The sequence below is a fragment of the Xyrauchen texanus genome, chromosome 43, assembly GCF_025860055.1.
Source record: "Xyrauchen texanus isolate HMW12.3.18 chromosome 43, RBS_HiC_50CHRs, whole genome shotgun sequence".
Classification (NCBI taxonomy): Eukaryota; Metazoa; Chordata; class Actinopteri; order Cypriniformes; family Catostomidae; genus Xyrauchen; species Xyrauchen texanus.
The window spans coordinates 28,938,904-28,957,224 of NC_068318.1; the positions used below are offsets into that span (position 1 = coordinate 28,938,904).

The 18,321-nt window shown below is 37.5% G+C and overlaps 1 protein-coding gene across 2 annotated transcripts; it reads left to right on the top strand.

Annotated features, from left to right (window-relative positions):
* Positions 1-607: 607 nt before the first annotated feature.
* On the top strand, positions 608-12,853 carry LOC127635917 (scavenger receptor class B member 1-like). 2 transcript variants are annotated; one of them, XM_052116217.1, is made up of 12 exons: positions 608-980; positions 2,307-2,467; positions 2,949-3,090; positions 3,301-3,504; positions 3,625-3,720; positions 4,644-4,759; positions 4,878-5,044; positions 6,031-6,149; positions 8,810-8,883; positions 9,030-9,081; positions 9,683-9,829; positions 12,045-12,853. In XM_052116217.1, the coding sequence occupies exons 1-12, from the start codon at positions 861-863 to the stop codon at positions 12,138-12,140; spliced, it is 1,494 nt and encodes a 497-aa protein (XP_051972177.1). In that variant the 5' UTR covers positions 608-860; the 3' UTR covers positions 12,141-12,853. The 2 variants fall into 2 exon arrangements, with proteins under 2 accessions (XP_051972177.1, XP_051972176.1); XM_052116216.1 differs by lacking the exon at positions 608-980 and having other exon boundaries at positions 2,113-2,467.
* Positions 12,854-18,321: the final 5,468 nt, after the last annotated feature.

The following is an 18,321-nucleotide window of genomic DNA, read 5'->3' on the forward strand; positions in this document are numbered from 1 at the left end:
ACTGGAATCAAATCGAGATCTTGTGAATCGAAATTGCATCGAAACTGGGCATCTGTGCTGATACCCAGCCCTAAGGTTACCCCATGTGACTCTACCCTCCCTAGCAGTTGGGCCAATTTGGCTGCTTAGGAGACCTGGCTGGAGTCACTCAGCACGCCCTGGACTCCAGGGGTGGTAGTCTGCGTCTTGCTCGCTGATAGGCCCCCAATTTTAGCCCCTTTTTAAAGATTTACGCATTTCAATTTGGTAACAAAATTCCATCAAATTAAAGACATTAAATTCATAGATGTCTTCTTTTTTTATATTTTTAAGATTACCCAGTTCAAGCGGAAAAAATGTGGGCACGAAATGCATAAATCTTAAAAAAAAAAATTATAATGCATTTTTATAATTTCGGACAGCCTTGCTTTTTAATAACCTATAAAATTGCATATCATATGCTCAAAATAAACCATGTTTTATGTATGTATATCTGACTAAATGTGACTGCCTATTTTTGGTGTATTATCTTTCATTGCCCATATTTTCCAGATATAATTTTTTATTAATGGGAGGAGACAACTACATTCCCCAGCAGTCCTTGGCTTATAGGTGGAGCTATAAATACCGCAATCAATTGGTAAGCGTGTTACAAAATGTGCTCGTTCTGAAAGCCGGACTTTAACTGTCATAAAGTCTAGAGAGCATTAATAACTCAATGGCGCGTGTTTTATAGCTTTATTTAGTATGCTGATTGTTTGTTCACCTGCTGAGCACTAAGTCACGGTTTGACTTCAACAGATTGTCTATAGTACGGAATAACTTTACTCTCTTTAACTTTGGCGACCACTTACTCTTAGTGTTAGTTGTTTGAAATAAGGATGGCTGTGTCTAAATCTAAATTAGCGATAGGGCTTCTAGTTCTGGGAAGCTTGGGAGTGCTGTTCGGGACTGTCCTGGTGTTTGTCGGACCTATTATAATAGACGACCAAATAGTCAAGGTAAGTTATATCTGACAGGTGCATGAGATCTCATTAATGTGATTTAATCTCATTAAATCACAATTGAAATATTTAAATTGGTTGAAGTTACAAACATTCGGGTTTTTAGTGTCCGTGTTTGAAAGCATTCAAATGAACCCCGTCTCATTTGAGTGACTTTGTGCCCTAAATAGGAATTGTTTAATTAGTTAACCATGTAGGATACAAACAATGCCAGACTACATGCCTTACAAAGAGACAAATTGTTTTAATGAGTCTTGTCAAACATAAGTGTAATCGCGTGTCCCTCTGATTGACACGAGCCTTTGTTTGCTTCATTCCTTTGAATGTTTTTGTTAATGCTGTTTTTGCTTGTGTTTGCCACGGATGTTTCAGTTTTGTCTTTTTTAACTATATTCCAATGCATACTATATATATAAATATAATGTATATCTTCCACCGATCAGCCACAACATTAAAACCACCTGCCTAATATCGTGTAGATCCCCCTCGTGCAGCCAAAACGGCTGATCCCGTCGAGACTTGGACTCCACAAGACCCCTGAAGGTGTCCTGTGGTATCTGGCACCAAGACGTTAGCAGTAGATCCGTTATGTCCTGTAAGTTGCGAGGTGGGGCCTCCATGGATCAGACTTGTTGGTCCATAGGCTAGATGCTCAATCAAGATTGAGATCTGGGGAATTTGGAGGCAAAGGCAACACCTTGAACTCTTTGTCATGTTCTGCAAACCATCCTTGAACCATCTTCTGTGGGATCAGACCAGACGGGGCAAGCCTTCGCTCCCCACGTGCATCAATGAGCCTTGGGTGCCCATGACCCTGTCGCCAGTGCACCAGTTGTCCTACCCTGGACCACTTTTGGTAGGTACTAACCACTGCATACAGGGAGCGGCCCACAAGACCTGTCATTTTGGAGATGCTCTGACCCAGTCGTACCTGCCGTTTTGGAGATACTTTTATCCAGTCGACTAGCCATCAAAATTTGGCCCTTGTCAAAGTCGCTCAGATCCTTACACTTGCCCTTTTTTTTAATTTTTCTTTCTTGCTTCCAACACATGAAATTCAAGAACTGACTGTTCACTTGCCGCCTATTATATCCCATCCCTTGATGGGTGTAATTGTAACGAGATAATTAATGTTATTCACTAAACCTCTCGGCGGTTTTAATGTTGTGGCTGATCAGTGTATTTTATTTTTTTGTTAGTAATTGCAATTTGAGGTGTATATACCTTTTTGTATTTTCACCCAAGTTTCAGTTGTACCTTTTACCTTGTTCACTATATTCCACAATATTCTATATCATCTATCCTACTTCAATATCTTCACAGAATGTTGAGATCAATCCGAAGAACGACCTCACCTACACTATGTGGAAGGACATCCCGGTCCCCTTTTTCATGTCTATATATTTGTATCATGTTGTCAACCCTGAAGAAATCCTAAACGGAGAGATGCCTATGGTTGAACAGAGAGGGCCGTATGTTTATAGGTAAGGATTGCATTTACCAATGTCTCTTCCACATCTGACTTGACTAACTTAGGGAAGTTTTCATGGACCGAGCATTAAAACAATATACTGAATATTAAAAAAGCACAATGGAAATTAATTGATTGGACATACCACATCTTTGACTTACTGAAGCCCAAGCAGAACCCCCATAAAGTCTAGAACAAATAACACACAATATGTGAACATTATTTGCCTTATCTGTGTAAAGTTAGATGCAATATTACAACTTTTATGATTTCATTGTACTGGCAAACACCCCGATGCTGGTAAGTGCTTGACTTCATTCCATTAAATTAATGTTAACACCGATAATGATTACATCTTTCAGCTATATTTTTGAAACCGTGTGTATTTTAATGTTTATGGACTGGCAGTTTTAGGACAATATTACTGCATAAAGTTTACTGTTAAGGTTACTCTGCTGACTACCTCACTTTGTTATGAATCATGTCTGTTTCAGTGAAAAACGCTGGAAGGACAATATCACATTCCACGACAACAACACTGTGTCTTATCTAGAATATCGACAATATTTCTTTGAGGAAAGTATGTCTGTGGGGGATGAATCCGATGTGGTCACCATCCCAAACATGCTAGTACTGGTAAGATGATTTCAGATTTAGACAATCATTTAGTTACATTTATGCATTTGCCAGACACTAGAATCAAAAGTGAAAGGGGCTGTTCTGGTCTTGCTGATTTTTCAGCATCGCTCCATGAGTGTGGCATGTCCAGTTAAAGGGGCTTTTAAAAACCATCTGGAGGGACCTGCATTCAAGCTATACATTTTATCAGTGCATTCATGGTTTCAGGGTGCAGCAGCCATGTTGGAGGATAAGCCATACGTTTTGCGAGTATTGGTCAGCACCACCTTCAAGTCCTTTAATGAGGGTGCTTTCTTGACTAAACCAGTGGGAGAACTCCTGTGGGGCTACGAGAGCAAGTTGGTGGACTTCCTAAACCAATATCTCCCTGGAATGCTGCCGTCCAGTGGGAAATTTGGCCTGTTTTCTGAAGTAGGTGTTATTTTGGAGTTTTCTGTCCATTTTGAGTCTTGTTAGTTAAATGAAGAATTCATTGTTCTTGGATTCATAATGCTTTGACATGAGATCTGTCTGTATCCTCTGCAAATATAGTTTAACAACTCCAACACTGGACAATTCACTGTCTTCACTGGCCAAGATGACATCAGGAAAGTTCATATGGTGGATTATTGGAATGGCCTGAAAAATGTAAGCCAAGATGCCTTTAGAATATCATACAGGATGGGGAGTGATATTTTAATATGTATAAAATATCTTTATGACATATCCGAGATATGCTCTTTGACCAAATCATCGAGCCTAAACTCATGAAAGTTTTTCCACTGGGGCAAAATTTTGCAAAATGAGATCATGTGACTCTGGTCCTTGTACAACCCTCTATCACTTGAGCTACTACAGAATCTGATTGCATTTGAACAAGCTTGTAAATGTAGTTGGTTATGTAATGCATATGATAAATGCTAGCCTTTAATGTCATGTGCTGTATTAAAAGTGTTTAGTTGTCAGTAGATGGTACTGTGTGAGGAACAGGGTAACGAGTGTTTATGATCCAATGATTTGCCCCTTTACTCGTGATTTGTTTGGCAAGTAATAAAACTTTGTTGTTTTAGCGGCTCTAGTGTTCATTTCACCAGTTCGAACAAGCTACTTAAAAATTAGTTGGCAAAAATGTAGTTATAGGACCATGAAACGAGGTAGGAATCCTCTTTAATGTTCAGGATTTCTGACATCAGGTTGGCTGACATGTCTTTGGAAGTTGGGGTTTTTGAGTGCGTGAGGTTTAAGTTGGCGAAATGGCAGAAACCAGAAATACTTAATCTCTTTCAGTACATTTCAAGTCACCATGAAATCATAAATCGAAAGCTCATTACTCCCAAAAGTTCATCGACCTGCTCCATCTCTGAAACCATTTTCCTTTTCAGCTGACATCACCAAGCCCTCTTGTTTTTCAATCCCTCCAACCACATCACAGAGACCAATTTTCACAATCCAGTCAATTCTTGATGGACAAAATTGTCCCGTCCTACATTTTGTTAAAACTTAGAATGTCATATTATGGAAGTGAAACGGGGGGGGCAAATGCTGTGTTAATGGTTTTTTGTATCGTGCAGTTGAGTTACTGGAACTCTGACCAGTGTAACATGATCAATGGTACAGCGGGACAAATGTGGCCTCCGTTCATGACAAAAGAGTCCACACTTCCCTTCTACAGCCCTGATGCCTGCAGGTATGCCGCTGGAATCCCCCAGACTTGTGCCCTTAAAAATACAATGTTTTAATGGCTGTATGTAGTAACGAGTTTGTCATGTATACCTTTTTGTAAGTATATTTTTGGCAATTTTCAGGTCCATGGAGCTGGTGTACCAAAGGTCCCTTGTATCGCGTGGGATTCCTGTATACCGTTACGTGGCCCCAAAGACACTCTTCGCCAACGGTGAAGATTATCCCCCCAACGAGGGCTTTTGTCCATGCAGACAGTCAGGCCTTCTCAATGTCAGCACCTGCAGACATGGTGAGTCCCTCTTAGAGAACATTCACATCTTGTATTTATACATCATGCTACCGTCTGCAGTGAAATATATGCTGTAGGATTTTGTCATAATCTGTTATGCAGTAAGATCCAGCAGATGGAAATTACTTCAAGAAATCACATGATTTGTAGAAGGAATAACAAGTTTAATCCTGGAATAAACCTAACAGACTTGTCTCCATCTAATGAACTAGGTAAATGGAAATAAAAGAATGAGTCGAGATGAGGCCTCAAAGTTTGAGATCAGATGCGAGGTGTTAGTCTGACACCCAAAAATTTGTTCCGGTCTTTATACCCTCTTGAGACTGTGCCAGAAATCACTTCCGTTTTAGGCACGGAGTTCTGCATGAGGTTAAGTTGTAATTTCAAGGTGTCAGGTCATATTGTTATGACCTATTAAAGTGTGAAAACAGCGGTTGAGTGGAAGGAATAAACTGCAGAAATGGCTCGTACATATACCTTTGCCAAGTAGTCCCACGTTTCCTGATCTCAGCAAGATATGGACACTGGTGTCTTAGATGCATCCTGTGTTCGCAGATAGCGTCTGTACATTACTTGGAACAATAACAACTATAAACTAGGCTCTGAAGCCTCAAGGTCATCAACTATCTTAAACCTGTATACAAGATTAGAGAAAGGGAATGAGGTAATTTTCTAACATATAGGTTGGGTATGTAAGGAATGCATCAGTACAGTGATTATCGTACATTGACAAAATTAATGTATGTAAATCGGAGTATATGATTGGATAACTCTGATTATAATTGATTTAAAGCATATCAATGAGCAAAAATATAAATATACTTAGAAAAGACTCTAGCCACATGCATCAATCTGGAATTATAATGCAGTTCATGAGTATACAGAATCGGCAGCTATTTTGTGTTCAGGTTAAGCGGAGTGGAAAAAAGTGTATACATTTTTTTTTTTCGTCCATTTTCTTTACTACTTTGTTCCTTTTCTCTTAGATTCCCCCGTGTTCATCTCCCATCCTCATTTCTACAATGCTGATCCAGTTCTTTTGGACACTGTGATTGGACTGCACCCTAATGAGGAGGAACATGAGCTTTTCATTGACGTCCACCCGGTAAGAAAACCAGACACTCGTACTCGTGGTGATTTAATAAAAAATTCCATGGTAGCATCATCTACTCTATCAGAATTCAACATTTTAATAACATTTTGAGAGGGAAAAACCTTAACACACGATACAATGTTGCTTCCATAGTCTAAAGATGGAGCAAGTTTTAATCTTCATCTCAAGGACGGTGAATATCGGTTGTTATGACTCTGAAAACATTTCATTGTCCATAAAAGTTATCTTTTATCTAAATTGGTTGCATAAACATAATAATCTCTTTGCCTTTTAAAAGATTTTACCGACAAGAGTTTGCTCGCTGTTTACTGTATTTTAGGTCAACACTTTGTGTAACTGTCAAATTATCATGGTTTAAACCCTTTGTCACTGGTTTGATAATAAGATTGCTTATCAGAATGGCCCTCATAAATCCATTATGACATCTGATAAGCTAATTGGAAATGATGGTCATTGTGACCTTTATGATATTTATATAGGTCTCTGTAAACTTAATGACCCATCATATACCTTTTTTTTGTGTGTGTGTCATCTTTCTACGTGGTCAAAGATTTACTAAAGGTTTTTTACATGCATCATTTGGATTAAATTCTTTCTCACCGTTGCTGTGGTTCAGATATATTGAGATTAAACATAGCTGCCTTAGTTTTTTTGAGTAGTTCAGTTAAGTTTCATTATCGAGGTAGAAATTATTCTTTATTTTTTTATATATATATATATTATGAAAGATGTGTCTGGTTTAAAAAAAAACTTCCCTTTGGCCATTGTGTTTTGAAGACCTCTTGCAATGCTTGCAGCGGTAAGCTCAAACTGCATTGTAAAAAAATCGTCCAACATTTAAAAATTCTTCTTGGCGCCCCTTTGCATTCTGTTTGAACCCAAGAGCACATCTTGCGTAAACACCCTTGTCGACTAGTCAATCAAGCAGCCCACCAACTGGTTGATTTTGTAAATATAGCTGTACTGTTGCTCCATTATGGTAACCTGTCTGATGTTAGAATTGAAACTCTGCATCAGGGGGCCTTTGCCCACACTGGCAGTAAGATAACAGAAAATCCACTTTATGGCTTCTGATTAGTCGAGATACGGACCCCACTAAATTTAACAGCATTGCACAATCCTGACCATTCTTGGCCGGGTACCAGTTCTGTTGCCATATTGGTCAATTATCTTGATTTTTAAATCTCTACATCCGTTTTCACGGTTGAGTTTGTCACCAGGTGGTGTGTAAGACTATCCGATTGTTTTCTCAAAAAGGAAAGGCTAGAGCAAAGAAAATGTGACACTGCAGTGGGACAAACCCAGACACCCTCGGCTAGGACGAATTTGCATGAAGCTTAATTTGCACCAGGGTCTGTCATAGTCCCAGTCTTGAATCGATGTCCAAGTTGCCCCGACAATATCTGTGAAAAAAAATGTCTTGTATATTATGTGTGCTCCCTGGGAATCAAACCATGACTTAAACATGTAGGGAACCACTAAATCTATAGTCTCATTAAGTCTCAATCGTCAGGCGTATATGTTATATTCAAACTTTGTTTTTTCCTTTTTCAATAGAACACCCCGTATTTTGCTAATAATTGTACAGAGAACCGTTTGGCAAGACCTTCTAAAGTATGTCATGCCTGCAAAAATGTATATTGCACTCAAAAATGAGGTAATTACCCTTAATTGATTTAAAGTTTTTACAAGTAATTTAATGTCTTTCATTCAGATTAAGGCAGTTTTATTGAATCAACATAATGAAGTTGGATTAGGTCAAATTAATGTATTACAATAGTTTTAACTCAACTTAAACTTGTAAATCAAGTTTGTCAAACTTTATTTCATTATTGGTATATGAAGGTGAGCAAGTGTAAGGATAGTGACGTTGCACTGTCAATTTAAAAGCAACTGATTCTTGAGCTAACGGCACTAAATCAAACTTCACTTGATGGTGAACGTCCATCCTCAACTCGAGCACAAGCACTTTTTTTTTTTTTTTTTACCACTGATAAACTCCAGCATAACCAACAGTTTTTAAATACCAATATAACATCAAACTTTAACAAGTCTCCTCTTATTCTCATTTGATGCAAAAATGCATAAAATAATTTTTCTATATGGTTTCTTCCTGTGCCATGTTTCATCAATGCTACATTAACACCACAAAAAATATTCTTGTGCTCCCATCTCCATTAGATTAAGTAGACTTTCCTTTTACAAGTTCAAAGGAATATTCTGGGTTTAATACAAGTAACGCTGAATTAACAGCATTTGTGGCATAATATTGATTACCACAATTTATTTTGACTACTCCGTCTTTTTCTTTAAAAAAAGCAAATATCTGGGTTCTTTTAAATGGATGGAATGCAATAATCAAGTTGTGACAATGTTCTCGAATTGTGTTGCTTTAGTTCACTTTAAGTAAACTGAACAAGCAAAATAATTTTTAAGTGTAGAATTCTAGTTCATACAGGCAATGAATAGAGTTGGGTCTATAGAGCAGGAATCAGCCAATTTTTTTAACTCCGCTCTAAAGTACACATTTGAGTGCAGATTAACTAACCTCTTTTGAATCTCTTAAAATTGAACCATATAACAGACACATTCTGTTTTGTAGCACACAGTCACCACTGAAACATGTTTTCACTGAAGGCCTTGAATTGCAGGAGACTGGAGTGCCGATTAATGTGTCCATTCGACTGCAGCTCAACCTGCTCATGAAGCGTGTATCGGGCATCTCGTAAGTGCAGTATGTATGCAGTAGATCTGTAATCACAAGGATCTGCATGATCAAATGGATAAAGCTCTTCTGTTTTGTTGTTGACTGCAGTACTGCACTGTCTCTGGCTGACTCCTTTTCATATGCTGTTGTTTGCTCTGTTTCAGAGAGACAGGAAATATAACGGAGGTGGTGATGCCCATGATCTGGTTTGAAGAGGTACGACTGAATTAATGCATAGAACTGCACAAAATTAAGTCACTGTGATCAAGCAATCAACTTAATCTTAATGATGGGGCGGCTGTGGGTCAGGTGGTAGTGCGGGTTGTCCACTAATCGCAGGGTTAGCGGTTAGATTCCTGGCCCACATGCTGAAGTGTCCTTGGGCAGGACACTGAACCCCAAGTTGCTCCCAATGGGTCATCGGGGTGTGAATGAGATGCAGTGTAAAATGCTTTGAATACCGCCAAGTTTAAAAAGGCGCTATATAAGTGCAGACCATTTACCATTTAATTATGACAACTATAAGAGATTGTTTAAAACATTTTTGGTTGAAAAATACAATTGTATTCACATGGTAAAGAAATCATGGTACATCTTCAAATATCAAAAACCTTGATATTATCATGGTACATGTGTAAACATCATAGTAACGGGGTGCATTTTGACATGGAACGTTTTTATTTTTGTGTTTTGATAAAATGGCTTAAAATCACACTAAAGGAAAAGAATGTCTCCATTAGTCATTATGGGGTACATTTGGTGGCAAAACTCCAATTCAGTGGTTGAAAATTGCCCACTAATTTTTGTTTTTCCCTAGAGCGGATACATTGATGGTCCTATCCTGAACACATTCCGCACCAGTCTGGTGGTGTTGCCCATGGTAATGGAGTGCATGCAGTATATTTTCATTGGACTTGGGCTTGCAATCATTTTGGGAGCCGTGTTGTTGTTCTTCAGTGACAAGGTATGTGGCCTTCTGCTCCTTTATGCATGCCTAAACAGTTATATAACGAGCCTCAAATATGTGCATGTGTGATAATATTGAGGATGTGGTTTTTGTAAGCTTTTGTGATGAGCATGTTTTGCAAATTGGGCTTGATGTCTAAGAAGGTGAAAGTTCGGCATAAGCACCCAAAAGCTCTTTTAATGTTCCTGTAACACTGCATGAACTGTTTAAGAGATGTCTAAAGTAGCAACATTTCCATGGTTTGTTTTGCAGAGGGCCAAAGACAAGCCATTTGCTGTAGAACAAGGGGTCAGCACCAAACATTTTGTAAATGTTCATCAAATCTCATTGAGGTTACAATGAAGTGATCAAAATCTTTTTTTTTTTTTTTTCTTTAACACACCAAATATTCAAATGATCAAGATTTCTCTACTTGATTTAAGAAAGCAAAATCAAGGGAACTGTTCAACCCAAAATTAAAAATGTCATGATTTACACAACTTCATGTCGTTCCAAACTTGTATGGCTTTTTATTTAATTGTCTGTGGAACACAAAGCTGTTTTGCAGAATGTTCCCTTCAATAGCAAGTTTGAATATGTAAACACAAACACAACATTGAGAACTACAGCAAAGGGCAAGAATTTAAGTAAATAATTTTGGTCCGTTCCTAATGCAAAGCTGTTGAATGGCTTCACAAGCCTTGGAATATAGCACACAGGTCGTATGTACTATTGATTAAGGTGCTTTTTATGTCCTTGACAGCCCCTAGTCTCTGTAAGATTAAATGAAAATGTAATCGTATGAAATTTCTCCTTTTTGTGCTCCACTGATGAAAGGTTATATGGGTTTGGAATAACATGACAATTTTCATTTTTGGGTTAACTTCCTTAAAATACAATCTTACAGCTGAAAGATCAGCAGTCAGAACCGAATGATCCTAGACAAACTGATTTGAATCTTTTAGATCCATTTTATCGTAAGAAAATACTGTATATAAATGAGCACAATCAAGTTTCAAGCATGTGACCACATGGTAACCATTGCACTTATGTACGTTGCATGCTTCCCCCTCATTTCAATCCAAATTTTGTGCATTGTACCCACTCAACACCTCAAACCAATCGCGCACACGCAACCAATCTAAAGGCCGGTACACCTTGTAATCATCTAAAGGCCACTTGCTCCAAATCAATGTCATTGCCCACTTAATGTTCAATAAGGTCTGGTTGTTCTTTTAGGAAAGCATAAAAGATACAAAACTTGACCCGATTACCAATGAGATGCAGGCCGTAAAGTATTTCACAAACGATACAGGTGGGTTTTCAGCTCAGACATGCTTCCTTTTATTCTTCATGTGTTTGGAACTTTCTTGGCGCACATCGAAGTTCAAGGAGCAAATGCATCCGTTTACAGACTTATTCTACTCACAAGCCACATGCATTCACTTTTCATTTCATCACAACTTTGTTGGTGCACCTCACTAATGGAGGATACACTCGAGCATTTTATCATTCATAAGCATGGGTAGTGTTTTGCCAATATCTGCATTCTTTTCCATGAAAGTGTTCCCAGATGCTGACAGACTTGACATGCCATAATGTGTCCTGTATAAGTAGGACTATAATGGAATATTAAGAACTAAATCAGATGTTACCGGGGGGAGAATTTTAGAATTTCTGGGGGATTTTTGGTGGCAGTTTTGCCCCAAGCCCTGCTAAATGTCTTGCGTGAGATTGACTGTTAATGTGTAATTGTTCCTTGTAGTCAATTAGACTACTTTATTGTATATTAGACACTCTTGATGACATCTTTTGGTGATTTACTGCCTAATGGTCGCCAAATAAGATGCCACGCTTGAAGACAGATTGGTAGCAAATTGGCTTATGTGTGCCGTAATTGATATGCTGTTATTCAACATTTCCATATATTTGATGTAATTTTTTTGGTTAAAGATTGACACAATATTATTAACCACAATAGACAGTGAATGTAATAATATTTGGAGCAGTCAACCGATGTGTTTTTCAATGACTGCTTGTTTTAATGAACTAGATGCCACCTAAAGTTGATGCTTTTACATTAATAGCATTACATGTTTTAAAGTGGTTTACTGCTTGTGTAATTAACTATTTTTAAGAATATTGTCATTTGTTCTGTTTGAGTATCTTTTGGTTTCTTTTCATGGGTGCTCTTATTTTTTTTGTATTAAAATGTTTTTTTCGTCATTGGCAGATAAAAAGCCAGATGGGTGTCCGGCTTTGCCCAGATGTGGCTCCAGCCAGCTCAACCAGTGAAGATGCGCCATTGCTACAGGGCACCAATGACTAGAGTGGACATCCACACTATAAAGCTTACTTCATTATACACACAGTACCTCACAAGCCCCTGGGTAATAAATAAGTTGTTTTACTAAGTATTTGGTTGATGAATGAACTGGATGGTAACCAGTAGAGACTAGGTATCATTATGAAGGGGATTTGGTGTAGAATATAAACTCTGTGGTGATATCTGCACTGTGGTTTGGTCTTAAGTGCTACATGCTGTCAGTACTGGAATGTTTGTCGGCAAAAGTTACCAGATCTGTGTTCTGATTATATTAAGGTCTTTGTATATTTCAGCATTTAATTTTTACTATCTGACACTTCACTTTTAATGGAATGCAATATAGTAGACACTGTATTTGAAATGGTGCATCCACACAAAATTAAACTCTGGCAAAATTCTCCAGCGGATGGATTCAAATGGCAGGAAACATCACGAAAATTAACTTTGTCTGAGATATTTGAAATTGACCATGATCCTGTAAATAAGGAAGTGCTGTGACGTGTGCCATTTGTCTGAAATGTCCTTCGAAAGCAGAAAACATGCGGAGCTAACGTGCTCGTTTCTCTATGAATTTGCCTCTTTCAAGTGTTTACAAATTCTCTCTGTAAAGGCACTTTTATGTAATTAATGTGAAATATTCTTTGTGTCTTGATAATTGTTAAATGTTAATATTGCCTTCACCAAAATGAGATATATATATAAAATAAAAAATGTTATGATGCCATAATTTTTGTATTTTCCTTTTTAAAAAAAATAATTTAAATCCTTAACACGAGAAATTTGATTTCTTAGAAATTGAGTTTTTACAGTCAAAACAAGTTAATAATCTACCTGTGAAGTAATCCCAAGTATGTAGAATAAATTACTGACTTGGATTACTCAAACAAAATAATTACAAGTGCATTTCTAAAAGTGGATTACATTTCAAAAGAACCTGTCCATAATACCTATAGTTTCTCATTAATAATGCCAATTAAGGACTATTAAAAAGGCTGTCAATCAGATATGACATTATTATTTATAACAAATTCAACATGGTGATAATGCGTTGTCGTTTTTTAACAAAACGTGTGTATTTATATAGATGGATAGTTGGTAATGGACAGATATGTAACCCTAAAAAAAAAATACTCTAATAAAATATTTTATTTGTCAATTCACGCATCAAGGTTTAAATGGATATTACAAGACAATACAGGATGGAAAGTGATAAGTAGAAAAAGCTAAATTGAATTGCAAAAAAAATTAAGATCAGAAATTATTGAAATAATGTAGGAGCACGAGACTTGGCACAATACTTGTCGTTCTCTTTATTACCACTAGATGTCGGAAGTGAGCAGCAATGCGTGCAGCAGCTTTGAGTTTGTCTCTCGATATCGATATAATATACTTAATATCTTCATATATGCTTAGTTTTTCATTGGCCATGTTTGGCCACTTTATTTTTTTAATTTTATTTTTTTATTACAATTAAGTAAATAAAAATTAAGACATTCCATATGTGATATTTCCCAAGTATATTGAACAAATCTACACGTTTACGCGGGTGAAAACTCCGTTTAGGATATCGGTTTTCACATTCAGGACATCTTTCCATTGAACCTTAAATGCTTTATCAATGTGTGTCATTTGGATTCTTTAAAGGTTTGAAACGGAAACGTTTAAAAAGAGAAAAGGCGGCACAGCTGTTTGTTTAACGTCAGTTTAACCGATGAACATGACAAACGTGACGTGACATCTTCCTCAAGAGTTCCCGCGCTTCAATCACATGTCCAAAGGGGACAGGTGTGTAGGTGGTTTATTGACCCTGATAACGGTGTGGCGTCATGGTCACAATGCTGACCTGAATGTAATATAAAGTGCTTTGGGAGGACAAATGCAATAAACTATATCTCAACTCTTTGGATTATCAAACCCCATCACTTCTGTTGCTGTGGCTTGCTACTGAGTGGGTGGTGTGGAGATTTACACTCTTTGAATTTGATCTCAATATTCCCCACTTGGCTCTTATTTTGATGAATCAATTAAGAAATAGGAGAGAACAACCCTATAGCCTAGTATTTAATATATAATTTGTTTTATAATACCCTCGGATTGTTTGATCCCTCCATCCTGATGATCGGCTCTGTTTTGCTCTTAATAAAAATGTGCGGGCTTACGCTTTGGCCTGACGTCATCACGTACAAAAGCATCCTATTTAATAGGCTAGGCATTAACCAATAAAACAATTTAATTGGCCCCTCCCTCTCCAAACACAGATCTTTTTGCTCTCTCACATCAGTATTTACAAGTGCAGATTTGAGAGGTTTTAAGTGCCAATTTGTGGTTGTACTGCGAAAATGAATTAAAGCACTAAATTATCGTGTAATACAAGTTTGTGTCTGTACTTGTATTTATGTGAATGTAATTTTACACATTTGTGACTACTTGTCTGAAATTGTGAATTTAGAGCACAAGCTTTGAATCTGTGAGTAAAGATTGCAACATTCATTTTCAATTTGGTCTTGCGTGCAATTTCAGAAACTCCCGCTAGATGGCGCCAGTTATCGGTGGATCCATAAAAGCTACTGTATTACATAAACGGTATCCGATTAAAGAAAAATGCTTGAATATATATGTATGTATGTGTGTATCAGAAAATCCCCTTATCAGTCGATCTCTAATGTATACACTTTAATCAGACCATAACTGGTGTTGTGCGCATGCTCCGGATGACAGGCGACATGCGGCTTGTCATCATTCCTTCAAATATTAAATTACATATTAAGTCATGTATACATGGACAGACAGGTGAAGACTGCAGCTCGATTACTTAAAAACCAGCTGTAGCTTGATTAGAACTGTGCATGCAAATTATTTATTACATTTTGATGAAAGATTGTGATTTTATTTTTAAGTCATATTAATCATACGCCATAAGACCAGGTAAACACTTAAGTTGACCAATATCTATTCAAAATTCCCTCCAGAAATGTTTCTTATCCATTGAGAAGCCTGATGATCAATTTAGCAATGGATATCTAATTCTGATGCTGATCATCTCAAATTAGCCAAAACATTGCTTGGACGTCATAGAGTATTGCTTTATATGTATATGGTAGCAATCAGAACTGTTTTATGAATAAAAGAAAAACAATCATTTGAATTACATCAATAACTTATATCTTTAATAGGCAAAGCAGAGAAATGCAAACATGTGCCAATTGAGATAAACATTTAATGTGGAACATAATCAAGCAATGCCAAGCTTTAATGTACACAGTATATTTTCCTCCAATTCAATCTAATATTAACAGCATAAGACACAATGTAACTAATTACATTTACATTTAGTAATTTAGTAGATGCTTTAATCCAAAGCGACTTACAACATAGCAAACAATTTGTTATACAAAAGTAAACTATATCTGTGGTAATTATAATTTAACTAAACTACTGTATAATTAGGCCTATAAAAAACTCATTTAAGCCCATATTTTCTCATTGACTTATAAATTAATCGGTTTATTTAATAATAAAAAAAAATCTTAATGTTAACAGATAAGCAAATAAATATGTGTAAATATACAGTACAATATTTACATACATGAATCAGGACAACTTAAAAAGACAATCACATCAAAGGAATTATGATTTTGTTGTCACTACATTTCTGGTAACAGCAGCTTATCTTAACAGCTATACTAGTACTTGTACTGTACTAGTACTGAAGTCAACATGAAACAACATTCAAAACCCATTTTACTTGCGTAATCTTTTGTATTTCTGAGTGAAATGTTGGGAGGTCTTGATGTTATTCATCAGGAATTGTGTAAAGTTGTCGCTATATGACTGTGCATTGGAGAGTAAGGGTTACAATTTAGAGGGATTCTTTGGGAATTAAGGGATCACCAATAAGGAAAGTTATATTAGTGTCAGAGCACATTATTGCACCTGGAACATGCATAAAGAAAGTAAATGAGGTAAATTTTGATATCATGTCATGATGTCTCCTTTTCCATTCTTATGGTCTCTATAAAGTGCGTTGGCTAAAAATAATTGGCTTCTGCTACAAGTTTGGCCTTCATCCCTGTAATAGGACAATTAATAAAATACAAATCAAGTAGACAACAGTTGCAAACATGGAGTTGTTCTCTGCATTATGTGAAAGCAAATCTAACTAGTACTGTGTTTCTGGTTGCTTTTACATTCTAAAAATACTGAAAATAGTGACTCTAAGCATGTGTGCATTAGTAAAAGGGCTGAGATCTCACAATAGTGGAGATGTTAGTGCATGCAGCTGCAGAGCAGTTCAAAAGGTGCAGCATCGCTGATCCTTTGTTCCTCAGCAGGCATCAAAGCAATGCTCACTCCTGCCCAACAAAGCAAGAGCTTCGGCAATTTTGTGCCCTCACAGCTGAAAAAGGCATGTAAGCGAGCAGAAGCCATGGCAAACAACATCATGACAACTGCTGTGCAAGGAAATGGACCTCAGGTAGATAACGCTCAAATAAAAAGCATCGTGTAGAAGTAGCATTTACTGGAAACTTAACCAGGCACAGCTAGTCTTTGATAACACTGAAAAAGATCCTTTTACAAACAGATGTGTTGTCAACCAGAACTTTGGCAACAGATGTATAGCTTGGCATATGTGTAAAAATTGACATGCCATTATAATTTTAATTGAAAGCAATGCTTTGACATTCTGTGACTGGATGTCTTGATCTTTTTATTTTTTTTAAATACATTTTCTCCCAATTTTGAATGCCAAATTCCCTCTACTTAGTAGGTCCTCGTGGTGGCATGGTTACTCGCCTCAATCCAGGTGGCGGAGAACAAGTCTCAGTTGCCTCCACCTCTAAGACAGTCAGTCCACGCATCTTATCAAGTGGCTCGTTGTGCATGACACCGCAGAGACTCACAACACGGGAGGCTTCATGCTATTCTCTGCGATCTACGTACAACTAATCACGCGCCCCACCGAGAGCAAGAACCCCAAATCGTGACCGTGAGGAGGTTACCTAAGTGACTCTACCCCCCTAGCAACTGGGCCAATTTGGTTGCTTAGGAGACCTGGCTGGAGTCACTCACAACGCCCTTGATTTGAACTCACGACTCCAGGGGTGGTAGTCAGCGTCACTCACTGAGTGAACCAGGCCCCCTGGATGTCTTGATACTGTACTATAATCGGTTACCACAGAAACAAAACTAGGTTTCAGACACAGAAAGTGCACAGTTTTTATATATTTAAGCAAAGTAATAAAAAATAACTCGATTTTTTTAATTTTCCAAATGAAATGTTATTGGTGCTTGTCCAGGCAAACCAATGGGCCCATCCTTTGATCCTTTGGGTTAGCAGTTGTGTCAGATCTCTAACATAAAATTTAGGGTATACATTGTTTTTCTGTGTGTACTATTTCATGCGGTTTTATTAAGGCCAGGGTCTTTCCGCGTGCCATTCCGTCTCATGCATGGTTGAGCGCTTCAACATTTCAAAGTATACTCTTTTGACCACAAGCTCATATGAACGCTTTCGACACACACACTGTGTCTGGAACAGTTTCACGCGAACAGTCTGCACGTACTGCGCTGTTGACAAAATGCATAGACGCGTCACTGTGCTTGAGACATACTGGCACATGGAAATTGAAGTATACCAAAGTAGACTATGGTATTCTGATTTAATAATTATGGTTTGCAGCAGTTGGTTCAAATCTCTAACCAGGGTGTACTTAATTATTCTGAGTGCTATTAGGTTGCACGGTTCAGCACTCTAGCCCTTTAAACTAAGTATACTGTTTTAAACCGCAAACATGTACGGATGTGTTTGCCGCATGCACAGTATGACTGCTTTGTGATACGTTTAGTACAGTCAGTGGCAGACGCATATGCAGACAATGTAGTGGCATGTGGAAAACCGAAGTATGCCTTGGCATTCTTTGGTAAGTGCAACTAATACTCAAAACATGCAAATAATACACTCTGTATTTAATAGAGGATTATGGTGACATAATAGAAAGTAGCTATGTTAGCACAGTGCCAGTTTTGTCTTCCTCTCTGTGCTATATATATCATGACTCTTTGGACCTGCCTTCCAGACAAATCCTAACTTACATTGTCGCCTCCGTAGTCCAGTAATATGCAACAACAGGTGCAAACCCTTCCATGTCGTCGCTCTGGCTCTCATATCAACAACAACTCGCAG